The sequence below is a fragment of the Phyllostomus discolor genome, chromosome 5 (genome assembly GCF_004126475.2).
Source record: "Phyllostomus discolor isolate MPI-MPIP mPhyDis1 chromosome 5, mPhyDis1.pri.v3, whole genome shotgun sequence".
Taxonomy (NCBI): domain Eukaryota; kingdom Metazoa; phylum Chordata; class Mammalia; order Chiroptera; family Phyllostomidae; genus Phyllostomus; species Phyllostomus discolor.
Genome location: NC_040907.2, coordinates 147699122 through 147727025, shown reverse-complemented (window position 1 = coordinate 147727025; position 27904 = coordinate 147699122). Strand labels below are relative to the sequence as shown.

At 39.4% G+C, this 27904-nt stretch overlaps 1 protein-coding gene across 4 annotated transcripts in view; it reads right to left on the bottom strand.

The window, feature by feature from the left end:
* Positions 1-456: 456 nt before the first annotated feature.
* Positions 457-27904, bottom strand: part of LGI1 (leucine rich glioma inactivated 1) — a 40000-nt gene continuing 12552 nt past the window's right edge. For 2 of the 4 annotated variants that reach the window (XM_036027009.1, XM_036027010.1), the window contains 5 exons: positions 22730-22801; positions 8812-8883; positions 6097-6266; positions 5657-5821; positions 2243-3333 (listed from right to left, as the gene is read on the bottom strand). In XM_036027009.1, coding sequence (XP_035882902.1) covers positions 2498-3333; positions 5657-5821; positions 6097-6266; positions 8812-8883; positions 22730-22801 — 1315 coding nt within the window. In that variant the 3' untranslated portion in view covers positions 2243-2497. Of the gene's footprint in view, positions 3334-5656; positions 5822-6096; positions 6267-8811; positions 8884-22729; positions 22802-22898; positions 22971-27904 lie in introns of all 4 variants that reach the window. The other 2 variants (XM_028514070.2, XM_028514071.2) reach the window with 2 other exon arrangements.

Below are 27904 nucleotides of genomic sequence, written 5' to 3'. Positions count from 1 at the left end.
GAACCCATTAGTACTTGCTAAGTGCTAATTTGTGCCAGTTCTGTGCTAAGCACTTCAAGTGCTATTCCCAGTACTCTGTAGTGTGACAAAGCACCCTGAAACTTAGCTGCTTAAAAGAATCATTTTATTACATGTGTAGATTCAATGGGCAGGAATTTAGGCAGAGGACTGTGGGGTTGGCTCATCTCTGCTCCATAATGTCCAGGGCCTTGGGAAGATTTGATGGCTGGTGGTGAGTTGACAACTGGGAGCTGGAATCACATGGAGATATCATTCACGTGACTGGTGGTTGGTGCCGGCTCTTGGCTGGGATCTCAGCTGAGGTTGTCAACCAAAGGCTGGGCTTCCTCACAGAATGGTTGCGTCAGGCTGCTAGGACTTCTTAAGTGGCAGTTCAGGTTCACAAGGCAAAAGCTTTATTGTTTTATAACCCAGACTCCAAAGTCAAATTGCATCATTCTGTTGGTTACAAGCTCATCCAGATTTAAGAACAGGGGAATTAGGTACCACCTCTTGATGAGATTGGGGCAAGATTCTCATAACTCATGTGGGATGGGAGGTATTGTTGTACCATATTTGAAAAGTTCAATTGGCCATGTGTACATTATCTCACTTAATTCTTCCACTGTCTTTGGCATAGGCATTATTGCCCCTTTACAGATGAAGAAACTGAGGCTCAGAAAAGTTAAGTAACTTGTCTGTAGACAAAGCCAGTACATGGCAGGGCTGGATTTAAACCCTGTCTTTACAAGGCAGTTGTTCTCCAGCAGCATTCATGCTGCTTCTAGGAAATGGGAACTGAAAAATAACATATTCAAAGGCCAGTCTTTCTTATGTGCAGGACTGGGACTGGGTAAGCCTTCTTCTCCACCAAAATCCCAGTGTCAGCATCAATATCTGTGCCATTCTGTAAAGGCATCTGATTCCTGTGCATAAATCCCCAAGGTGTTGCTTCCAGGAGACTGTGTAACTACTGTGTGTACGTTTGATGCCTCAAATTTGCCAGATACGTGCTGGCAGAGAGGCTGTCCGCCCTCCCCTCCCAGACATTTGGTCAAAGCCTCTGGGGAATAATGGGCTGGAGGAGGCTCTGATCCCTTCTGTAAAGGCAGCACACAGGACCAAGTGCCAGGAATAGTGTCTCTGCCATGATCCCCTTTTGAAATCATATCTTCCCTTTAGTTCAAACAAGGACCACTTCTTCTAGGAAGACATCTCTGATGCTCTCATGATACCTATGACTGGAATGTTCAGATGATACTTGACACTTAACTGCTTACTCTGTTATGTCCTAAACCCCCAATGAGTCTTCTAAGGCCCCAGAGGGCAAGGACCATGCCTTACTCTTCCTCAATTCTACCCCCACCACGGGAACAACATCTTGTTCTTATTAAGCACTCAATAAATACTGGTTAGATCAAAGAGCCTCGTAAAGTTTATTATTATAACAGGAGGACGCATGTGTACCCTTGGAAGCATTTTTGAGAGCCTCCAGAGTGCACAGGCATTGTGCTAGGGTCTAGTGACCTTTGTGATCCAGGAGCAGGGATTTAGAAAATCAAACATGAGTCTCCTAGGCACTCTGCAACATGTCAGTAACATATCAAAATGGGTTTCCAGAAGTGAAGCATCCTTGGTCAGATTGAGAGGCCTTCATTTCAGGCATATTTGAGGCAAATGCTGTAAGATTACAATGTCTTATCATCTGTCAGATGATTCTATAGTCAGGCATTCAGAAAGTCCCTGAATAGGGTTTTTTTTTTTAATTCAAAATCTTGATTAGCCTCTGCTATAAGCTGTTTGAATGATTGCTGTATCTGGAGCTATTGGACAGGAAAGGATGGGCCTTACTGTTCTTTATTTCAAATTAGTCTTCTTGTAATAAGCAAATTTCTCTGCCTTCCTTTTGTCACCACTTTATCTCAAAGTGTTCCTTAAAGCCACAAATTTTGGAAACACCTTCAAATGTTCAAAATCAGCTAATAAACCTGTTTATATATTACAGATAATTAAAATCAGTGTTTCACTGTCACTCATTATTCACAGCATAAACTTTTGATTCAGATATAACCCTATTATATAAAACTATTTCCTCAACATACTATCGCCAAGAAAAACCTCCTATAAATAATTGCCTTTGGGATACAAAAGAAAATGTAAACATTTTATTTGGCAGTTGTTTCTGAACACATGAATAAATAAATGGAAAAGTACATATTAATATTTCTTTTTTAGAGTAACAGATACCATTAACTGCTTATTTACACATCTTCACTGCAGAGAACAGTTACACAATTCAATCTTCGCTTATAAAAGGTAATTTCCCACACCACTGGACTGGACAGTTAAGGATGGAGATACTGGTAGTGCTGGGTTCTAGCAGTCTCAATGTTTGAAAGGCATTCATTTGCAAGTGTGATAAGAAGTCATCATGCATTGAGTTCATCCAGACCATGTACTATAGAAAGTTTCTGGTGGCAGCCACAGAATTTGTGTGTCATGCGCTTAAGTCAACTATGACATGTTTGTAAATCTGTGTATTTCCCTTAAAACTGGAAGCAAAAAGAAAATTACGTTTATTAATGGACACATGTGTGAATGATCTTGGTGCCTGAACATTTAATTCTTGAAATTTCACAAATCTGGCTTTCTCTGCATCCCAGTTATATACTTGAGTAAAAGAATAATCACTTCCAAGAATTGCATATTGATAGTTATTTATCTGAAGAGGCTGGAACACCATAGATCCTCGTGATGGCATCCTCTGAATATCCTGAAATGAGGAGCCTCCCCATTTCATTACTTTGGAATCACCAATGAATCTTGTCAAGCAAATGTACACTTCACCTTTCACTGAGAAGTGCTTTACGGCATATACATCCTCCATGTTAGGGATGTCAGTTTGGTTAATGAATAATTGTGTTGCTTTGTTCCATTGATAAATTACAGGGCGCTGGGAACTACTGGACAGGATTAAATGAGGCATTCTCAGTGCCTGAGGTGGTCTGGCTATTTCTAGATATTCCACGTCAGTGTCCCTGTACCACGCGTGTAAGGATTGATGAGAGTAGAATCCATTTCCATTCCACTTGTAAATGGTAGTGAAACCAGCTTTTGAACTGTCAGCAACAACAAAGTACCAGTTGTTTTCAATCTTGAATGTTTCAATGTCATTGGGTTTTCGGATTTTGAGAATTTCAATATCCTGGATTTTTATGAATTTATTCGCAAAACTGTCTCGCTTATAGATGTGAGAGCCGCCAAAGAGCTGGGCCACAATAACATAGAGCTGAGTTTCAATGACTATAGGCTTGCATACTACAGTGGACGTGCCTGTGAAAAGACAAATGAGAGATTAGTTGGATGGTCATCCTCTTTTGGAGCGTACAAACATTGTCCTGTCACATCCAACCAGCACTAGATTTTCAGGACACATGGCTATAGCCTGAGTTTTCGTCTCTTGTTTCATGCAAAAGGAAAGCATTGCTTTCCCTAATACATCATGAATTAATTTTTGTAATTGTAGTGGAAACGGCCATTTATTGATACCTGTTATGTGCTTTGCCAAATCATCTCATTAAAATTTCTCAACAAGCAAAAATTCCTTTTGCACATGAGCAGACTGAAGTTTGGAGAGGTTCAGTGCTGCTAGGAGAAGGCAGAGTGGGATTCAAACCCAGCCCTACCAGCATTGCTATGGGGTGGGCAGTTAGACATTCCAGGGCTTCCATCTTGGGCTGGGATCTCACGGGTTCTAGAAGTTCTGAGTGGTGGTCTGAGCAGCCCATAGCTCCACCAGTAATTGGTCTGCTCTAAGTGTGAACTGCTCTTGCTGTAAAATAACCTGACTTTCCCCTGAGAAAGGAAAGTGATGCCACTTGTCATATTTCTGAATCTTCATGTCACTGGTGGCAGGACAGAAGAAAGGGGTACAGAGACGATGCATGTGAACGTTACTTTGGGAGATCTCAGGGAACAGCATGAGGTCTGTCAGTGGCCTAACTCAGGAACCTTTGGTAAGAAGTTAATATTTGTTAATAGATTCTGATCTCCTAGAGGGAGCTTGGCTCTAGGAAATCCAAACAGAGACAGGGCAAATCTAGGCCCTAGGCCTTAGGGGGTTTAGGGGCCTCTGAGGCAGTAAGTTCTGCATCAACTCTCTCTCCTAATTGGCTCCATTCATAGGCAAATATTATTCTATTTGTGACCATTTTCAGGACTCAACTGATTGTGCAACCTTTGGAAAATTACTTAAGTTTTCCAGGATTCCATTTTCTATACAAAGAGCATTGGACTCAATCAGGGTTGGTCACTAGATTTCAACTAGATATACATATTGATTGCCTGACTGATAATAGTGACTGCCTGGAGAACTGTGTTGAGAAGGGTTCTGTGGCCATGTCTGCACTCTGCAAGAAAGAGCACCATGGTAGATTAGCAGTGTCTGTATGGGGGTGAGGAAAGGGATGGTGACCCCATATGTGAAACATATCTGTCATCTTATACTAGATGATGCATTCTGAAGTCTGCAAATATATGGTTCATTTCTCTTTCAAGGGCTCATCTAAAGATTCATTCCAAGTAATTGATGGACTGTAACAGGTAAGAAGAACCTGGTTTAGACTACACAAAGCATTGCTCTAATCCACTAGAAAACCAAGGGAGCTTACAGAGAAAGGGAAGCAGAGTCTCTTTCCTTGAGAAAGAAGGAGGGTTCTAGAAGGGTCTCAGTTTGAAGGGGAGTCCTTCATCTGGCCACCTGAGTCTCAAGCAAGCCCCAGACCTGTATTTTTCCTTTGAGCAATGGGGCTGGATGAGCACCAACAAAATCTGATTATGACCCTCTCAGTCTTGTCTATGAGCTTTCCAGAGCAAATTTGAAGGTATTAGAAACTAAAGCTGATGTAAACATTTCAGAGAGTGCCCCATCTTCTAATTTATGACTGTAAAAATTTCAAGTTGTTGAAATGATGAAAAACCCAAGAAATCACCTGAGTAAAAGTTTTCATGGAAAAAAAATAGGTTTCCATGGTCAAATTAAATGTGAAAAATACTAGAAAGAGGTTTGTTTTTTTTATTGCAGGACTTCTCAGAGCCTCTAATGTATATTATTATGAATCTCCAAGAGAGAGATATGGTTCACAGATTTATTGGACTACAAAACTTTTTTATCATAAGTATATATTAACATTTTGCAGAAGTAATGTTTGTGCAACAAAGTGTAAGACTCATTGATCTAAAATAACCTCCTTACTTTAAAGTTAGTAGGAAGAAGGACCCAGTGAGAGTGAGTGGCTTACCAAGTAAGTCAGTTTGTGGCAGAACTTGGATTTGAACTCATGAGTCCTAATTCAACACATTTTCTTTGAAGAAAAAAATCATTCACCTTTTATTGCATATTACTAAACTAGATCCTATGCTAAATTTCTTGAACATATGATTGCATTATCTTTAACAACCCTGTGAGTTGGGTACTATTATTACAGTTTTACAAGTAAGGAAATTAAGGCTTAGGAAACAATTCTGAGTCACTTAGTAAATGATAGAATTGGGATTCAAATGTCTCTAAGCCTGCCCAATGTCAGTCATCTTTTCCTTTTGCCCTTGGTCCAAGCAGCGTAACTTTTCACTCAAAATACAATTAGGTTTCTCATACCTGTAATGTTGTCATAATTCCGGAAGGTCTTTTCTACGTGGTCCCATTCAAGGAAAATGCATTTTCCAGTAAAAGGCTGAGCGATGACTACATACTCATCGTTCATATAAGAAAAAGTATCTATGGACAGTGATTGATAAGGCAGGTCTTGAGACTTTGCAAATTCTGCAAAAATAAGAGGTGATGATGAGTAACTGTGTGCTAATGCCTAGTGCCTTGGCTACATCTCAAATGCCCATAACAAATGTGTTTATTTTAGAAAAATAGTAAAATGGCAATTTTACTTTGCTTTTAAACACATGAAGTTTTAATGGTTCATAATAATTTAAAAATTAAATTTCTTAGCTGTTTTTTTAAGATATAAAAATATCAGTTCCTGCACATGCAAAAATGAAGGCCTTCTTTTAATTTTATGAAGTGGAATGAATGGAATATATTACCTGTAATGATACAATCAAAGTCCTTGGAGGAGAGACTATTGATTTTGCGCTTCTTGTACTCTGGGGGGCCTTCGCAGTAGATGTCTTCGACCGTTGCGTTGGTATGGCCCAGCCACTCCACCAACCACTTCAGTTTACAGTCACAATTAAATGAATTCCCTCTCAGGTCCCTGAAAGACAAACTTCAGCTGCTTTTGCACTGTGAGGGTCCTACTGTCACAAGTATGATTTCTATTTCAACAATTAACATGTGCATAATGATGCATAATCATTATGTGCAAAATGCCCCATAGTCTACCTTGAACCTGAGTGATTCATTCTGGGCTCAGAGAGTTACCACAGTGCACCCTTGCAGGCCACCCCAGTCAAAGGAACCTCATAACTTACTCCCTCTTGGGTTCAAAGGAGCTGAGTCTAGAGCTGTGCTGTCCATAGAAATATAATGTGAACCACATATGTAATTTAAAATTTTCTACAAACACATTAAAAAAGTAAAAAGAGACTGGTGAAATTAATTTTAATTGTATATTTTATTTAGCCCAAGACATACAGAATATTATCATGTTAATGTGTAGTCACTATAATAATTATTAATAAAATATTTTACACTTTTTATATTAAATCTTTAAAGTCAAATGTAGATATTATAATTATAGCATATCTCATTTTGGATGCTAAATTTTTATCAGAAATACCTTATCTGTTCTTAGATTTAATAATATTTCCAAATAAAAGAAATAGATTCATATACCCAAATTGTTGCAAACAGACTTAAAAGTTTTCCAATAACTGAACCAAGAATCAGTTTTTTAATTTAAATTTAGTTTTTTACTTAATTCCTTAAAAACTAAGTAAAATTTACAAGCCAGTCTACACTAGGAACACATTTCCAGTGCTCAGCGACCACATGTGCGGTAAGGCCACCATATTGGACAGCACAGGTCTAGAGGAGAGCATGTAGTGATTATTGTGTTATATTTAATTAAATCAAGTGAGCTATTTGTTTTTCTTCTTCCTCACAGACATAATTAATCCTGACCTTGTTTCATGGTCTACAAATTCAATTTCAATAGGAAATGACTTTGACACAGCAGAGTTAACGCAGACATGCAATAGCTCATGTTCATAATAGACTATATACAGTTAGATAGTTTAAATTTCCACATATAGTCCCAACTCATCAAGCTCTGTTTATTTGCACTGCTTTTGTTCACAAATTCCATCTCTTTCCTGAAACCCTTCTTCATCACACAGAATTCCTAACACAGCTACTGCCTACTTTTCACATAGCACATAAATAATTTTTAAATGTTAAAGCTTTAAAATTTTTTTAGGAGACATAGTCAAGAAAACCAAGAAATCCACTAAAAGGCAAATTGGTATAGATCCTTGTACTTCTTAGATAGTTCTTGATTTGAACACATCAAAGTAGGCCCAAGAGGCCAAACCCATTATGGGATTCCCTAGAGAGACAGAAAATTTCAAGTGGGTTTATTTTATTTTTTGTTAGTGTGAGGTGTAGGCTGACACAGGATAAGTCAAAGGGTCCCCAAATAAACTGTATCTATCTACAAGTCTGCCATGGAGTATCATCTAACTTCTAAGACAGTTCCAGTACTGACCTCATCTCCCAAGAATATTCTGACCCAGAATAATAAATCAACTTTTCTGGGCTATTGTAAACCAGAGCAGATAACTGTGGTCTGTTGGAGACTTTCTTGGAAGTGTCCTGATCCTGGCATTCAGGAATTGGGGTAAGAGGCATGGAGGAGGGGCTGGGGGAATGCTACAAGGAACAAAGAAAGTTTTTCATTAGCTTACTGATTTGAAGTTAAATACTGAGTTTAGGAGAAAAAACTTGACTTAGATTTTTTTGTTATCAGAGAAAAGTTGTTTTGAATAGTCTCCAGCAAAGTACCTGATAATAAGAAATCTTTTGTTTTCATATATCCTTTCATTTGTTCCTTAAATACCTTATGGCATTTAAATACCTTTCTGATGTTCTGGAAAGCACTTAATGAAGCTAAATTGCTTTTGAGAGGGTTAGGCATATATTACTTGCTTTGCTTGCAGCAGAATATACAAATTCCTTACAAAGATCTTTCACTCTGAGGCTTAAAGTCAAAGTTTGAAAGCTCTTTTGTTTGAAAAGGGGTCAAAAATAATTAAGTTCATTCCTTTCCTGGGGCTTAAGCCAAATTCCTGGGGATTAAGCCTAGAGTTGTTGTTCAGTGGAACAGAGAGAAAAGACAAACTTGCCTCCCTTCCCCCACTTCCTGCTCCATTTCTCTGTTGACTGACCAACCCATGGGTGTGACCTTTCATCTTTACTCTGTCCTTTTCCCAGAGCCTTTATGTTGTTCCTTTGTAGTCCCATTTCCTGGACCTCATGGGAGAAAAAGGCATCCCCAGATTTCTATCTGGGCCTCCTCTCCCCGCCCCTTAAAGTCCCTTATCATTACCCCCTCCCATACAGACACACACTTTGTCAAAGGACTGCCTGGGGAATATATTTTCAGAATTTCCAGTGGTAAATACCATAGAAGAGAAGCATTAGCCCCACTAAATTTAAAATTCAAGCCAACTTAAATTCTAAAATTCTAATTACTTAATTTTAAAACCAATTAAAAATGTTAATTATCAATAACAGGCTTTTTTGGTTAACTATTGCAAATTAATGAAATAATCAATCAGTGGTTTTGTAGATCTTCTTACACATTTGTTAAAGAATCCAGGCCTTTGAAGATATCTTTTGGGAGCGTCTGCAGATTGTTGTTTGCAAGGCTCCTGGGGAAGAAAAAAAGAGTGATGTGAACTGTAGTCATAATCTAAATAAACAAAGTTTATAATAAAGCTTAGTTATGAGTCCCTTTTGTTCTTCCCAGACTATACTAAATTACTTGCAGTACTCTTCTTCTAAGTACTAGTCAGATTCCAGTGATTGTACTTTCAGTTCCTGGCCTCCTTGCTTCAACATTCAGGAGTACTTCAGGTACCATGGTTAAAACAACCTACCTACCCTGCAAAAAATACCAGCAACAAAATGATGCCTGGAAATTGATCTTTCTATTTAGAACAGATGACACATGTCATCACACTCACACATGTTCAGCCTACGAGATGTCTTTCAGAGGGTGACTAAATGGGTGACAGTGTCCATCTCCAAATGCCCTCTCCCCTCACACCCCTGTTGCTCTTCTTTCCCCTCCCTCCTCACTTGCTCCAAAGAACAGCTAAACCTCCAACTGATGGTGCAATAGATTCAGAGTTTGGGGTGGGGGAGCATGTCTAATCTATCCCTTCACCAGCACATCCTTTCTTCTTTTCAAAGTACACGCTACCTTTTTCTACATCCCCCCCTTTTCGTTCCATTTATTCCATCTCAGAAAACAGCTTTCTCACAAATATCTATCCATCCTAGTGTCGCAGGTTCGATTCCCAGTCAGGGTACATGCCTGGGTTGCAGGCCATGACCCCCAGCAACTGCACATTGATGTTTCTCTCTCTCTCTCTCTCTATCTCCCTCCCTTCCCTCTCTGAAAATAAATAAATAAAATACTTAAAAATATATCTATCCATCCTCTTTAATCATCTTTCTCTTTCTTCAAGTTCTTGCCCTATTACCACAGGAATTGTTTCCACTTTCTCCTATTTGTTCTCCCATGAATCACTAGGATGATTCTAATTAAGGTCAAAGAGTAGAAATAAGTCCTGACAGTATCAAGGAAAAGGAAATATGTCCATACTGCAGAAACGAGGACGTAACAAAGAGCAGGTGCTGTCTGATGGGGAAGTGTTCTAGGTACTGGTAATTTTCTATTTTTTAACCAGCATTGTACATATTCATGTTTTATATTTCTTTAGGAATGGATTTTTTCACAGTAAAAATTTAAAACCTAAAACAAACAAACGAAAAGCCTGTGTGTCGGCCTCCAAAACCCTTGAAAATTCAAATTCCTTTTAAAACAGTCTCAAAAATCTTTTGTGTCTTCTACCTCCTCTAATTAATATGAGCTTTCTCAAGTACAAACATTCAAGACTTTTAAAACCTATTTTTTTAGTTAATTATGTTGTTTTCCTGAGTTTTGGAAATTACTAGATTGGAAAACTTTTCTCAATGAAACCTGGCACATAAGAATGGAAAGTGAATCAGAATGTTCCCGTCTCAGTGACAGTCTATTTTGTGAAGAAGGACATGGATTTGGAGTCATTCTGAGCTTTGCATTCTGAGGCCACTACTTACTGGCTGTGGGATTTTAGTCATGCATCTTCTCTGAGACTATTTTTTTTTCTTTTTTAAGTGGAGGAATAATACTTCATGTCATAAGGTTGTCAGAAAAAGTAAGTGAGATAACTCAGGATAGTCTCTGGTGTTTGGACTACTCTCAAAGGCAGCTGGGTGGAAGAAGAGGGGAAAAGAAGGAAAAGGGCTTCTGCTTGTCCATTGCTGAAGAAATAGGATTGAGAAAATGAACTGCTATGATGATCCACCTACGTGGTAATGATAAAATGCTGCTAAAGAAGACTATTCAAGAGGATGTCGCCATAATTCATCTTACTGCCTGATGGACTGAAGAGATTTCCTGGTGTCTTAGACCAGTCCAGAGTCACTCCCAAGTTATGTGTCTCAGTTTTTTATCTGGCACAATGTATCTTAAAGTTCTCTCATGCTAACTTCCCTTCAGTGGACATCCTTCCCCAGAAACAAGGACACAAGCTTGGAGAAGGCTGGGTCATAGGCCAGCGGGCATGGAATGATGAAACAGCAAGTCCTGAATTACTGCTGGGACTAGGGTTGAATAGGAGGAGGCACCATGTTTGCATTGCTGCCCCAGGTGGTTCTTGTAAACAGTGGGGGATCCTGGGAGTTCCACTTCCTGCCCAAAGGACTGGGGCTCTAGGCCTCACAGAGCCCACATGAAGGCTAATGGCAGAAGCAGCTGGTGAGATGGTCAGAGAGAGAGACTTGGAGCTCCTGGGTTTCTGGAATAAAGAGATGGTAATTTTTCATGACAAGATGAAGGACTTATAATCAGTAGATTTGGGAGATGGGGCTGATGAAGGCAGGCTGGCCTGATAGGCTGTAAAATGGGGCATTATGCTTCTTGAGGACGTCTTGTCATGCGGAGGCAGTGCCAGCAGGAAAAGCGGTGGATGGATTTATTGCACTTAATCATACTTCTTCCCTGTTCCATTACCCAAATTCAATTGAATGCTGACCCACAATGGACTGTTCCTCCAGAAGATAGGCTATGTAGGCTTGGTCAGGGGTAGGCATGAGAAGGCTGCCTGAACTCATAAAAGCAGCAGAAACAAGAGGAAATGAGGCTCAGAAATGAGAGGGAGACTTCCAGATGCCCAATGCATTGTAGTTTAGATAGTTTCCCTATGCCTCTTGGAGGTCTCAGTGACACTGAGTAACATTTGGAAAAGAAGAAAGCAGGCAGCAGGGAATTGGGCAGAAAATGTCTCAGGAAAGGAATACTGACAGAGCCTGGAATTATTCTGGAAAAAAAAAAGTACCATGGAAAGTACCAGTATCATAGCAGGACCATGATATGAAGCAACCTCTGGTTCAGGTTGATAGGTATGGGGTGAAGGGTGCATAGGACACATAGAAGGAGATCATCAGAGCCTGCAAAGGTAGGAAAAGAAATATGAACTGCCCCCACACATATGTTTGCTATTGCCAGTTAGGAGTTTTAACCAATTACCAAGGGAAGAGTAATTGCAAATATTAGAGTCCCACTATACAACTGGGGAAAGATATTTAATCTAACATTGCCTACAGTAGCAAAAATTGGAAACAACCTACATGCCCACCAATAAGGGATTGTGTAAGTAAATGACAGCTCATACTTAACATAAAATATTGTAGGAGGTTTTTAAAAGTGGGGTAGAACTCTATGATTTGGGATGAAATGATGCCTACACAAAAAAAGAAGTTGGAGAATAGTATATAGATTGTAATCCCACTGGGAGGGAGGATATATGTCTCTAGATGCATAAAGGAAGGTCTGGAAAGACATATAAAAAAGTACTGATGGAGCTTACATCTTGGAGTAGCTGGAATCTTTCACTTCTGCTATGTAGATGCCTGGATTGTGAGAGTTTTTATCATTGTGCAATGTATTATTATTTTAAATTCAGAAGAAACAAAAAATAAAGTTGAATTTTTAAAAGGACTCCTCTGTATATGCAATGGTTCTGTCCAGTGAGAATTCAATCTAAATCAATCATTTGGCTGCATTCTTAAATTTCCAAAGTTCTAGGCTGGAACATGAATCACTATCATAGTCAGCACTTGGGTGCCTGGTGCTCAGCTTCTTTCACAGGATAGACTTCAGGATGGAGCTGCCTTCTTTCCCACAAAATCCCCACATGGCTTCAGACCCTCATCCTCTGGGGAAGTTTAGGACTACAGTCAGGCCAGGCTTGAAGCCATCCCTGTGGGTTCCTTGTGCCAGCCCAATGTCAGCTTTCAGAAGGGTCTAGAGCCTCCAAAACCCATCATAGGCATCTGGGGGCTTAAGAGAGATTCTCTGAAGGGAAAAGCTGCTAGGGGTTCTGAGCCAGGGCTCTCAGGAAGAAAAAGAGACAAATCCTGTGATGCCCCTATAGTTTGCTAAATTTGGTACTTAGTCCTGTGATACCCCTGAAGTTTATTAAATTGGGTACTTAGGGGGGGAAAAGGTGAATAAAATGAGATCTGGTGCCTATTAGGTTATCAACAGCTAGAGATAGAAATAGCATTTCTGGGGTTAGGATGAGTGTTGTTTTGGGGGTTGATGTTAGGGTTATCTAATTATTCAGATTTCATCTCTACATTGAGTTTTACCCCTGTAAAGCAAAATGGAAAATCAAATTCATTAAATTTCTTCAGTTTCCTTTACCCCTCCCCCTGCCCCCTCCTTCACAGAGTAACAACTTAATATTATTATTCCTTTTTCATCAATGGAAGCTCTAGTTGAAATATGTCCTATATCTTTTGTAAAATTGGTAGTAGCTCCTATATTTTTGCATCATATAGTACAGTGAAATAGTTGATTCTCAAGTAGACAAGGGATTATATTTGAGCTTCATTGCTCTAAGAAGTGTGTCTTCAGCTAACTTAATTTAACCTCTCTAGGTTTCTATCTTGACATCTGCAAAGCTGAGTAAAAAATACCAGTTACATTTATTGTGAAAATTAACACATGCAGCTACTAATATTTTTGTACAACACACCTTTGAAATAAATTCCAGGAAATTTTGTATCTGCAGGTGAATTTTTAAGACTTATGTCAAATAATCAAGACCACAAAATTAATCTTTTTCTTTGTTGTTGTCAAAACTAGTGATACTTAATACCTAAGTATTTTTAAATGCTCAATTCAGGAGGCTGAAGTCACCTATTCTTTCAGTCATTTTGAGCAGAAAGAACCCTATACGTTGAATTCATGTTAAAAAGATTTTATTTATTTATTTTAAGGATTTTACTTATTTTTTAGAGAGGGGAAGGGAGGAAGGAAAAGGGAGTTTATCTCCCTTTGATGTAGGAGAGATTGATGTAGGAGAGAAGTATCTATTGGTTGCTTCTTGCATGCCCCAAAACGCAGGCATGTGCCCTGGCTGGTAATAGAACGGGTGACCACTCTGTTTGCAGGACGACGCCCAACCCACTGAGCCACACCAGTCAGGGCTATGCCTTATATTCCTAAATGTCCGACCTTTTACTGATATCTATCTATATCTATTGATGTGTGTGTGTGTGTGTGTGTTAGCTAACATGGCTATATATTACTATTGTATACAATGTATATACACATATAACAAACATCACATATACATATATATGCATACATATATACACAAACATATGTAATAGCTACTATTATTATTGCCTCAACAAAATATGGTAAGTATAAGAAAAAAATTGTTTACATTGTTTTTATTGTATTTTTTCCATTACTGTTTATTCCCCCTATGCCCTAAGAAAAAATATTTAAAGGGAAAAAACAATAGTTATCCTGGCAGAGACAATCACTGTTAAGATTTCATTATATTTTCTATTAATCATTAATACAAAGTCCATCTCATGGGGACATTATGTGGAAAACAAGTGTTTCCAGAGAGCACATCTACCGGTCTCAAAGTCTTTAGACCTTCTGTCTCCCTAGGCGTAAGTCTGAATTGGAGTGGGAGAGCTCCTTCCTCTGCAAAAGATTCTTTCTGGGCAAGGGTCAAATCGGTGCTAGATGTTAAAATTGAATATGAGTACTATCAGGAATAAGAGGAAGAAAGGTTAGAATAATGAGGGAGAGAGAGGCAAGGACGTGGAGGTAGCTACTAGAGTTGGTATCTGGGCTTGGGCTCTGGCTGTTTGCCTTTCTACAAAGTAAATGATCACTTGGTCAGAATGATCTCCAAGTTCTATTTTAGCTCTTAAATCACATCTTGATACTTTTTGCTGTAAGAGGCATATGGCTTCATCTTTAATAATAATAAGTGATACTAGGAGAGGTAGTACTTTAAGTCACATAGATAAGTGTCAGAGAGTTTGACCACTGGTTTTTATAGTGGGTGGAATGCACTGGAATATCTGAGGGGTGTGGGAGGGTAGGACTGATTGGGAGAGGAGTGAAGACAAGGCAGTAAGAAGTTTAAGAAATATTACATCAATATTAATTTTTTAAGGGTGATTCTGTAGTGATACTGAAAGGATGTTTTTCTTACCACTATCTCCCCAGTGTCTGGCACAGTGTCTAAGCCCTCAATAGATACTTTAAAATGAATGAATGAATGGGGCAGGCTGGAGTGGAGGAGAGGAAGGGCACCAATCTAGACAAAGAAAAGAGCAAAGGACACTTTTGCTATGCCCCTTGTACAAAGGCACTGAGCTAGGGAGAAAGTAAAGAGCCCTGTGAATTACCATGGCCACTGTCCCTCATTGTCACTTGAATCCGCTGCTTACAAAGCGCCCTCCCTCCTCTTAGCTTCACTGTGGTAAATAATTCCAAAGCAATGAGGAAGCTCTTTAAACTGTGCCTTCAAGTAAGCACTTTGCTGTATGTCCTAATTCAGAATCTACCAACAAAATACTGTTTAAAACACCAAGAAAACTGCCCGACTGAACATTTAGTGCGTTCAGCCCAGCTGAGAAGATTCAGGCATTCTCATTGGCAGTCTTTCCTTCCACAACCAAGTTTGGTTGGTGTTTTCACGGTTTACCTGAGAAAACCTCTGATTATGACTGTGGAAACTACTGGAAAGTCTTCTCTCTAAGGCAGACCAGACTGGCTCAGACAACACGTTTGTTTCAGTTCCACTGGGCTCTGCTGCTAAGAAAGCATTGCCCACGGCCATCTGGAGTGTTCCCAGACTCCCCGCAGTGCAGATCCTCAGTTTGAGTTGGTGTCTCACTGAATTTGTGGTGCTGCAAGTGCAGTTATTTTAATTCCATACAAAATGTTTAAAGGGCATAAATACACTGCAGCATTTGGAATACTGATTGAGGACCAATAGAGTTTAGGCAGTGAGTTTACTGCATACCAGGCTCTGCTCTAAGCACTTTGCAAAGATTAACTCATGTACTTTCATGACCATCTTAGGATGTAGCTACTCCTAAGTACATTATTATCCCAGCCCCCATTTGTACATATGATTATTATCACCCTAATATTACACATAAGAAATCTGAGGCACAATGAGGCTAAGTGACATCTGATGTCCTACAACTGTTCAGGGGTAAAGCCAGGCTTGGAACCCAGGCAATCTGGTGGTAGAGATCACCCTCTCAGTCACTACAGTGCACACTGCCTTATTACATGCACATCGCTGTACAGGCTGAAATGAAAACATGCTGCCTAACTGGGAACACGCAAGCACTGTAGTCTGGGGACTTCTGTTTGTGGGTTTTGTACTCCCACAATGCCAAGCAACCAGTAGGTGCTCCACAGCATGTATAGATCGATGACAATTTTCCCCAAATATTTTTATACATGCATGCAAAAATCCTGCCTCCATTGAGCCTTAGCCATGGTGACACTTACAGGATACACAAGGGAATCCTTACTAAAAAGCTAATAGGTATTAACAGAAACCAATTCATATTGAGAGATTTGTTGTCATTGGCTACCATTTTTAATTTATTTTTCCCTGACTTCAAAAGTAATACATGGTCATCAGAAAAAGTCAAACCATGCTGAAATACATAAGCAAATCAAATATTTAAACTAATCATGTATAGCATTAGGACAGTATTCAAAGTACAGTAATTAAGGAAAGGTCTCAGGATTTGACCTGCTTTGTAAAGATTTAAATATAAAGAACACAGACTTCTGGTCAAGATGGTGGCATAGGCAGACATGGCTCACCTCTTTGCACAAACACATCAAAATTACACCTGAAATATAGAACAAGCATCACTCACAAATGTCAGAAATTGAGTTGAATGGAAGTCTGACAACTATGAAATTAAAGAAACCACATCCCTCCAGAATGGCAGGAGGGATGCAGATGTGGGATGGGCTTGTTGAACACCCATGTGTGATGGATAAAAATTTCAGAGGGATATCTCAGGAGCGAGGAGTCCCAGCCTCGGCCCAGGGTTCCAGTGCCAGGAAGATAGATAAGTCCCCCCAACTTCTGGCTGCAAAAACCAGCAAGTATTGAGTCAGTAGAAGAAACTGCTGAAGCCCCAAGCAGTTCCTCCTGAAGAACCTTCACGTGAACTCACCTACTCAGACTCACTCCCTCTGAGCTCCAGGACTGGGGTAGTAGCTTGAAAGGCACCAGTGTTATCCAGGGAGAAACTAAACTGTCTGGCATCAAGGTGAGCAGAGGACACTGTTCCTTCACTAAACCCTACCCCCCACAGAGCTGATAAGCTGGTAACATATCTGAGACTTCATCAATCTGGCAGACACTGTTGGACCCACCTTAGAGATCCCTGGAGACTCTGCCCCACCCAACTTACAGACTCACCCGAGCTGCTTTTCTACATGAATGGATGGTCTTGGCTCATGCTTCTCAACTTCTATATCCTCTCAAACAAGCAACAGCTGGCCTCAGGGAGCCTCAGGACTGGCACTAGCAGCAGCCAGACTAGATTCACAGCTTGGCTTTCCCCAGGAATCTCCCAAGCCCAGCACAAGTAGCAGCCATCTCAGATTGCTCTATAGCTCATGCAGGGAGGCCCCAGGCAGAACACAGGTGGGGGCTGATCTTGGTATACACCACTTGAGAAATCACAAAACCTGAACACCCAACAGACAACTACAGACCACACTGGAGCATCACCACTCTGCCCCTGTACAGATAATCCTCCACGGAGGGTGGAGGTTGGTGTTAAGTGGTAACAGCCAATTTTTACAGCTGACTGCCAACAGCAACCAAAGCTCAACTACAAGAGGAGAGTGTACTCAGCCCACATAAGGGCACACCATGAGTACCCAGCTTGGGTGATAGGAGAGGCTGTGCCACTGGCCCCACAGGATACCTAATACATCAGGCCACACTACCGAGACAGGAAATCATAGCAGCAAACTGTACCCTACAGGACACTAACTACGTTAGGATACACTACCAAGACACAGAGTCAAAGCAGCTCTACCTAATACATAGAAACAAACACAGGAAAGCTACAAAAATGAACAAACAAAGAAACATGGCCCAAGTGAGAGAACAGGTCAAAACTCCAGAAAAAGAGCTAAGTGAAATGGAGATAAGCAATGTATCAGATGTAGAGTTCAAAACACTGGCTATAAGGATACTCAGGGAACTTAGGGAGGACCTCAAAAGCATAAAAAAGATCCAGTAAGAAATGAGGAATACACTAATTGAAATAAAGGACAATCTACAGGGAAACAATAGAGTGGATGAATCTGTGAATGAAATCAATGACATGGAACATAAGGAAACAAAAAACAACCAATCAAAACAAGAAGAAGAAAAAGAATTTTTAAAAAAGGAGGATAGTATAAGCAGTGTCTGGGACAACTTCAAGACGTCCAACATTCGCATCATAGGGGTTTCAGAAGGAGAATAGAAAGAGCAAGAAATTGGAAATCTATTTTAAAAAATAGTGAAAGAAAACTTTCCTAATTTGGTGAAAGAAATAGACATGCAAGTCCAGAAAACACAGAAAGTCCAAAACAAGATGGACCCAAAGAGGCCCACCCCAAGACGCATCATAATTAAAATGTCAAAGGTTAAAGATAAAGAGAATCTTAAAAGCAGCAAGAGAAAATAAGTTAGTTACTTACAAGGGAGTTCCCATAAGACCGTCAGCTGATTTCTCAAAAGAAATTTTGCAAGCTAGAAGGGATCGGCAAGAAATATTTGAAATCATAACAAGCAGGGACCTACAGCCAAGATTGCTCTACCCAGCAAAAGTATCATTTAGAATTATAGGGTAGATAAAGAGCTTCACAGACAAGAGAAAACTAAAGGAGTTCATCATCACCAAACTATTATTATGTGAAATGTTAAAAGGTCTTATTTAAGAAAAAGAAGATGATCAAAAATATGAATAATAAAATGGCAAAAACACATATCTATCAACAATTAGATTTAGATTTGGGAATCTAAAAAGCTACTCAAACAAGAAGAACAGAGACAGAATCATAGATATGGAGAACATTTTGATGGTTGCCAGATCGGAGGGAGGTGTGGGAGAATGGGTGAAGTGGTGAGGGGATTAAGAAGTACAAATGGGTAGTTACCAAATAGCCATGGGGATATAAAGTACACTATAGGAAATGGAGTAGCCAGAGAACTAATAGGCATGACCCATAGAAATGAGCAATGGTGGGGACATTGCCTGAGGGAGTAGGGCATGCTGGGTGCAGGGGCAGCAAAAGGGGGAAATTCAGAAAAACTGTAATAGTATAATCAATAAAATATAATTACAAAATAAAAAAATTAAAGGAAATGCAATATATATATATATATATATATATATATGGGACTCTCTATTGATGGTTAGCTTGAGGGGCAAGGAGTCTTCAGTCACATCTTTTTAAAAAAAGATTTTATTTATTTATTTTTAGAGAGAGGGGAAAGAAAGGAGAAAGAAATGGGGAGAAATACTAATGTTAGAGAGTAACATTGATCAGTTGCCTTTCACACATGCCCCAACTGGGGATGGAACCTGTGACCCAGGAATGTGCCCTGACTGGAAATTGAACTAGCAATGATGCTCAACTGAGCCACACCAGTCGGGCCATACAGTAACTTTTAAGTCTTCTGTAAATGTTTCTTTAGAAGATAAGTCTACTACTGAGTTAGATGCATAAGAAAGTGAGATAAGTTCTTTTTTTTTAAAGATTTTATTTATTTTTATTTTTAGAGAGGGAAGGGAGGGAGAAAGAGAGAGAGAGAAACATCAATGTGCAGTTGCTGGGGGTCATGGCCTGCAACCCAGGCATGTGCCCTGACTGGGAATCGAACCTGTGACACTTTGGTTTGCAGCCCGCATTCAATCCACTGAGTTACGCAAGCCAGGAGAAAGTGAGATAAGTTCTTTTCTTTTTTTTTTTTTTTTAAAGTTTATTGCTCCGTTAGGAACTAACAATTTACCATATATAAATGCTCAGGTAGGTCCCTTGGAGCAGCTTTAATGTTATGACAGAGTGGGAACTAGTTGGATCTAAAAGTATATGTGTAACCCCAATTATTTGCATTTGAAAACTAACAGGATAGGGCTCCTGTCTTTAGGATCTTCTCTGTCTTCTGTAGCCATGTTTGCTCCTCAAATCATGTCCCCTGAAAGGATCCTGCCAGCTCAATAAAAGTTTTTCTGGTCCTGCTGCAACTGATACAGTGAAGAGGGCTGGCTCAATAACGACCTTGGGAAACTTCTGGCTTTATTGCTTACTCAAGTGGAGCACCTTAATTTCAGGGTGCATCTTCATGTTCTTACTTGTCAACAAGGGTTAGTGCTAGTGCCCTGTCTCTATCTTATGGTCATCAGGAGACTATAATGAGGCCAAGAATATGAAAAAGCTTTGTAAACTCTTCCTGCAGCAGATGCAGATTAAAGGGCAAGGTGGTCATTCCTCACTGATTGAATATTTGCCTTTGGGAAGAATTAGTCTGAGGTGGAGAAAAGTGCACTTTGAAAAGTAAAACCTTAAAAAGGAAGCTAATGGCTCAAACAAATGTCAGATTTATTTATAAGTGGTAATTAATGGAAAATGAACTTGATGTACTGAGCAGTTAAGAGGAACATTTGGATTTCAAATTCTCCCTATCTCTCCTTGAAAGGAAAAAAAGAAAGAAGAAAAGAAAAAAGGAAGGAAGGGAGGAAAGAAGAAAAGAAAGAAATTTCTGAGCATAAACAATAAAGAAGAACATGATTCGGGGACAAAGTCACTTAGTGAAAAAATATTTGTTTGTATAACTCCTCTTGTTAGACTGAGCTCCTCCAGGTTGGAACTGGATCTTATTCATCTTTGTGTGGCACATCCTAGAGACTATTTAGGATGAATCATATAGCATTGCCATTTTTATAGACAAAAACAGTCTAATATTGGCAATGCCATATGAGTCAACCCCTAAATGTTAGATCAAGATGCAAGAGATCTAAGGGTCATACTCATTCAGTGAATTTTGACGTGGTCCCGTAATACCCTTTCCCACTTCCCACACCTGGTCAGGGACGTGGGACTTTCCTTTCACTGTCTGCTTGACTCTTAAGATTCATGCCTCTCTCTTCTAAGGCTGCCTTTGGTGTTCTCTTGAACTTAAAGTTTTCTCAATATTATCCACATGCTGTACTAGTGTCCTTCTCTCTTAGAGTCTTCCTACCTGTAAAGAAGGGGCCTCATTATGACCCAAATTTAAATTCCCATTTCATTTGATAGATATAATAGGCTCTAATCAAACAAATGGAATTTCTTCATGAGGGTGGGTATAGATTTCTTCTTTCCTCCCTTTTATTTCCTTCCTCCCTTATCCTCCCCCTCCTCTTCCTCTGTCCTTTCCTTCCTCTCTTCCTTCCTTCCTCCCTCCCTCCCTCCATTCCTTACTCCCTTCTGTCCTTCCTGCCAGATGAAGTAGCTAGACTTGAGTGAACTGGCTTATATCATGGGTTCCCAGAGAGGACACCTGGATCTCACATACTTCCTTTAGCCCCTCAGGATGCTGAGCATTAGACAGAGGTTATATTAAATGGGATTTATGCAAATAGAGTAGATCTCCAGGTGGAGTTCATGAACTTCCATTTCTCCTTCCATGTATTTGTTTCTTTTATTTACTTTTGTCTGAAAAATTTGGTTTGGCAGTATTTGGCTCTGTAACAAAATGGCATAACATTCACACCATCACAATCATTTTTGCATCACATTATGTCATTAACACACAGAGCAACACTGCAAACTTTATTTTTATCATAATGACGGTATACAGAGGCTTTTAAAGGTATAATAATTTTATAAAATAGATAAGGCCATCAGTCCCCTCTTGCTGAAAATCCAAACAGCAGCAGAGATAGGGCCTGGTAGAGGTAGCAGGATGACCACGTGGACACGAGAATGCAGGCTCAAAGGGCAGGCATTGGGGTTTGCTTTGTTCCCTGCTGCACCTGGGGTCTAAAACAGAGCTGGCAATGAGATATTGCGAGGGAACAGGTTAAAACTGGAAGAATGACATTTAGATCCCTTGCATCTTTAACACTAATGAGACACATAGTAGGCACTGAGAAATAGTTGCTGAATGGATGAACGGGCATTGCAGTTCAACTATGGGGTTGATGTTATCATAATTCTATAACTACTCAGTTCACTAGTCATATATCCCCTCCAAGTTTGTTTTCTCATTTCTAAAATGAATTATTGTGCCTGTCTGGCAGGATTATTGAAAAGATTAAATGAAAATTCATGGAAAGCATAATAGTAGGAATTTAATAGATGCTAGTGCCTTTTTTTCCTTTCCAGTTTTCTTAAGAATACATCTGTTTGTGAGTTCATGTGTGTGTGTGTAGAGCCTGTCCTTCCTGCCAGATGAAGTTGTGTGTGTGTGTGTGTGTGTGTGTGTAGTGTGTGTGTGTGTGTGTGTGTGTTTAGGGGACAGGGGAGGCTAGGAGAAACAAGCTGTTTGGATCAAGTTGATCAGGGTTTCTCAAACTCGGCTCAGCACTATGCCATTTTAGGCTGGATACTTGTTTGTCATGAGGGCTGCTCTGTGCACTGCAGGATGTTTAGAAGTATTGCTGCCCTCACCTACTAGACGCAGTTATACCCTCCAGTCTCTTCACCACTGAGTAATTAAATATTTCAATTTGTAAACAAGTTGTCAAGTACTGTGTGTACATTGCCTGTTGTTATATGTTTAAATATAAATAAAATCAGGTCATATACAAAAGAAAAACAACCAACATCAAATTAAGCTATATAGTCAACCCATACTTATCCATGAAGTGAGTAATGATTTATTGCCCTGCATTAGATTGTTTTCCTAAGTATGGTTGGTTTAGATTCATCATATTAATCAATTTCCTAGACACACACTGGCTAATAACAGGGAGAGATGGCAAGCGTGCATGGGGAGAAATCATTTGGGTTTCTTAAATTACCATGGATACCCACAGAGTGCACACTTTAACCACAGGTTATTAGCAAACTTAAAAAGTAATAGCAACATTCATACTTACAGGTGAATTAAAGACTTTAGTCCCCGGAAAGTATGTCTTGAAATGGACTTGATGTTGTTGTTTTCTATGAATCTGAAATAGGTTATAATATTTTTGTTAGAAACTGTAGGAATCTAAGAGCACTTGGCCTGAATCATACATTTAAAAAGTTGTTGTTTTTTTTACTTACAAATACTCTAAATGTGGAAGACCAATAAAAGCATCATCACTGATCACATCAAAGGAGTTCGATGTGAATAACCTGCCCAGAAAAAGTACACAATGAAAATGGTTAAACTGACAGATTGTCAATTTATGCTGCTTTTTCTCTCAGAGAAACGAGTGGGAGTTGTGTATGGAAAAATGTCTGGATGTCTGCCTTCTAAAGTGTTATTTATTCAGGTAATTTTTGTAGCTTTTTAAAATCCCCAATTATCTCCTCACCAAATGTTCGCCTAGAAAGGGGGGGCTTTGTGCCCCACTCCCCACAGTGATGGATGTCACATGCGCTGGGCAACATTTTGAGATACAATTTGGGCAATATGAGAGCTGAATCAACAATTTGCACATTTTCATGAAAAAGACACTAACAGAATCCTTCTCTTTGTGCAAAAAAACTTCTGGAACATTCCAACCAGCCCAAACAATGGTGCTTCTGGGTTTTAAGCCTGGGAAACCTGAAAATGTAGCTCCATGCCTCATTGTGCTATAGCATCTCATAGTATATAAGCCATCAACATTGGCTCAACAAACGTCAACTAACCTTCTTTGAAAACAGAACAGGTTAATGCCATGTAATAATGAGGCTTAGGAAGAGTCTTAGCTCCCTTTATTATTAAATAATTGAGAACACTAACTTGGACAAATTTACTTGCACTTTCAAACTCTGCAGGATTTGGTTTTGAAATTACTGATGAAAGGGAACATTAACCAGCAGTCCCCAACACCCTGCTGAACTCTTTGGAGAACTTGCCAGTTTTATGAATGGGAGGTTTAAAAGAGGTGATCATAGACTAAATAATACAAAGCAGGGTTTTTTTTTTTTTTTGTTTTAGAGAAAGCATTAATTTATGGAACTTGTTAGATGAAGTGTTGATACAAGCTGAAAATAAAGTTTTAAATGTAGTGATGACTAATTTATAATGGGTTCAAATGACGTTCAGTCTACATGTTAAGGTTCTTGTGTGGGGGAATCTCATGGTCCATCTGTAACTGTTGTCCAAAATGTGGCCATGATCATGGGCCAGACCAGATGTTAGACATAATTTAACAATTCTCATCACATGTGTACTCTTTAATTGCACTATGAAAAGTCCAATATTCTCTGTTATCACCTTTTTGATTTTTTCTTTTGAAGTTTAGGGATTAAAAATAACTGCCACTAACTAGTTTAGTGACTCATCTCTCTGAGCCTGTTAACTAAGGAGATTAAAGTTAAGAGATCTCACTTTCTGAACATTTATGAATAACTTATTTGATTTAATAACTGGTATTGCTTCAAAATAGCCAGGGGAGGAGACAGCAGTGGATTAGAGATGAATTGAGCATGAGGTGATAATTTTTGAAGCTGAAAGATGGGTATATAGGAGTGAATTTTATTATCTCTACTTTTTTATATGCTTGAAATTTTCCATAAAAATGAGAGGGAAGCATGGACTGAACAAACAAAACTAGATGATCTCTTACGTCTCTTCCTAAACTGTCAGTCCTGGAGCAATGTGTTCTCTTGGATCCCCTCTCCCTCCAGGGTCCTGGTTTTACACTCTAGTACCTCACTAGGCTCTGAAAAGTCAACAATGATGACTGACTGGTCAGGCATATTAGATGCCCATAGTTATTAAAAACAAATTCAGAGGTTTATGATTTTAGTCACAACTTTGGCAATTGTCTCTTCTTTCTTCATCGTTCCGGAAAACAAGAAGATTGTGTGGCATTCCTCTAAGATAAGCTAACATCCAAAGACCTAAAGGCTTCCTGAGGCTCCAGATTTTCATTTCATTCTGTATAGACAGCATCAGGGATGGAGAGAGTGGAATAAGGCAGAAATAGATACAGAAAAATACTTCCCATGCTCACTGGTTTGCCAACTGTCCCGTGGGTGGACCAGCGACTTCATAATCATGCACTTCAAGTCACCAGAAGAAATAGCTTTTCTCACTAGTTCCCCTTATGTTGAATCAGATGCAAAACAGAGTGGGAAATGGATATTAGTGGGCAGAACTTGCCCACACATGTCAGGGAAATAAAACAGGATTTCCACTAGAATTTTTGTCTGTGTGATCATTACTTATCCCTAACACCTGTAATACTGCCTGTCCTATAGTGCACACTGAGTAAATATTTGTTAAACTAAGAGGAATTTACTTTACACTAAATTCTGGGCATTACTACATTACTAGACTGAATGTTCCTTAGAGCAAGATCTTATTCTTATTTGCTTTTGTGTCCCTAGCCTCGAGCACAGCTCTTGGCTGAATAGTGTTTGTTGAACTAGATTTCAAGGATTAAAACCTCTGGTTAAAACTTCAACTACATCCAAAAATATGGATGACATTTAGAATTGAAGTCAAAGGAAAGAAGCCAGAATACAATAAAGTATCTCCTATATAATTGCACTTATATAAGGAACAAAACCTAGCAAAACTGATTTATGCTGGCAGTGTTTACCTTAGGAGGCAAGTAATGACTGGAAGGAGACACAAGGGGCATCTTCGGGGGTAGTGATAATGTTTGGTTTCTGGCTGCTGTTACAAGGGTGTTCACTTTATTTTAAAAAACCATGATGGGGTGAATAAATAAGCAGAGCACAGAGTATTTTTTTAGGGCAGAGAAAATACTCTGTATGATACAATAATGATGAATACATGTCATTATACATTTGTCCAAACCTATAGAATGTACAACACCAAGAGTGAACCCCTATGTGGACTGTGGACTCTGGGTGATAATGTAGGTTCATCAACTCTAACACATGCACCACTCTGCTGGGGGATGTTGGTCATGAGTGAGGCTATGCATGCGTCAGGGTAGGGGGCATATAGAAAATCCCTATGACTTCTCAGTTTTTCTGTGAACCCAAAACTGCTCTAAAAATACAAAGTCTTAATCTTTAAAACTTGAGATGTGCACCTAGGATATGTGTACTTTTCTTTATGTATATTATATTTCAACAAAAAGATTTCTAATAAAAGTGAAAATTTTTCCCTTTGGGATAATAATGAATATCAATCCTTCAATTCCAAATTCAGTTGTAGTTTTCTGTAGACAAGGATTCCATGGACAAGGATGTATAAAATTATACATATATTCTAAATCAGTTGAGTGGGCAGTCCATTTTATTACCTTATGTAAAGCTAAAAAGACTTTAAAACATCATGTTCTATAAAGTGGACAAAACTCTGATCCTTAATATTTTATGGATTCCTTTGAATATGTTTCATTTCAATATTAGGATTTGGTTTTATACCAGATATGTTAAGGAATCCCACAGTTCCTGTTCAGGGAAACTGTGCTCACCCTCCCCCCAAACCCCCATCTCCAAACACAGCAAACTTGGGGCAGACCAGGTTGGCCATAATTTATACCACAGAAACTCTGCCTCTTTCCTCAGATTAGGGCAAGAAGGACTCAGCTTCTTATACAGGATAGCTGATGGTGAGGTTAGTCAGCATGGCATAACTCAAGTAGCCTGGCTCAAAAAGGTGAGTTGGGCTGAAGGTGAGTTCCTTCTTGGGGCTTTGGAATCAGCAGAGATGGAGCCAGGATACCATCTGAAGGAGGTAGGATACCTTAGGGCTAAGTTAAATCCATGTCAAGTGGAAGTATGTGCAAGTCATACTTAGGAAAGGACACTGTGTGGAGATGTGCGTGAAGGCTGGAGCAGGGAGTCCTCCAGATCTGTGTTAGATCCTAAGCCAGTATTTCTCAGTCTTGGTCACACTTGGAATGATCTGGGGAGCTTTAAAAATACTCATAACTGGTTCTCAACCTCAGGGATCTGGTTACATTCGATACCTGGGTGTGGCCTGGGTATAGGTACATTTAAAAGCTCCCCAGGTGCTCTTAGATGCAACCAAAGCTGCATATTGTACAATAAGCCCCCCTTTTGCCAGTGGTGACCATGGGGGCCTGTGCCCTTTGCAGCGAGTCTAGCTGGGGCAGTTGCTGTGGTATGGACCTACTGTGGGCTGTCCTGTCCTCGTAACTACACATGGCCAGAACCTGTGATACTACAACTTGGATTTGTGATGACAGTACCATGAGGGACTAGTGAAGACCAATGAACCTTCTGCATGAACTTGTTACCCTGAGCTGCACATCGGAGATCTGGACCCCAAAGACTTGTCAAGCAGCGATCCCATGGGTTTGTACAGAGATGGCATAGAATTTGCCCTCTGCCCCTGATCCTGTGGGAAAATTTGAGGTATCTGCCATTTCTCATGTTCTTAGGGAAGGAAAAGTTAAGCTTTTTCCCTAGAATTTTGGTGGAAGGGGACACAGGATATACACTTATATCTCTCAGCCAACAGTCCCATGAATTCAGTAAGAAAAGGGACTGGGGGAGGAATGAAGAGGATTTTTTTTTCTACAATCAAAAAAGTATATATGTTATCTTACCAAGAAGGAGATTTAGGAAAACTGTACATACGTGTCAACTATCAATTCCAGACAGGTGATAGCTCATTCTTTAAATGATGATTATTGACTTCATTATAGCCTACATTTCAAGGTTCCTGCTGGATTATCTGATTTGGTCTTTGGAACAAGTCTGAGTGGTTAGGGAAGGTGTTATTATCTCTTTGACAGAAGGAAAGTGAGGCTTAGAAGGCTATTAAAAGCTTTCTTCAAGGTCATATAACCCAAGACTTCTGGTCTACTGCCCTTTTCACACACCGTGTGGCCTCTCAGTTTAGAACCCACATAACATAATGACATAATGTCCACATTCTGGCAGACAACCGTAAAACTGCTCAGCTCATAAGGACTTCATAAATTTAACTGAGTAATAATCCCTTTCTCTGATGAATTGATTAACTGATATAAGCAGTCTCAAAGTCACATTAAGATCATGTCTACCTGTATTTTTTTTCATGTAGAGAATTTGAAAAATTTGAATGCAGTTTGTGTATTCTGCTTATAAATATTATAAACTCATTGTAGAAACTGGAAAACACAAGAAAAGCTTAAAGAAGAAAA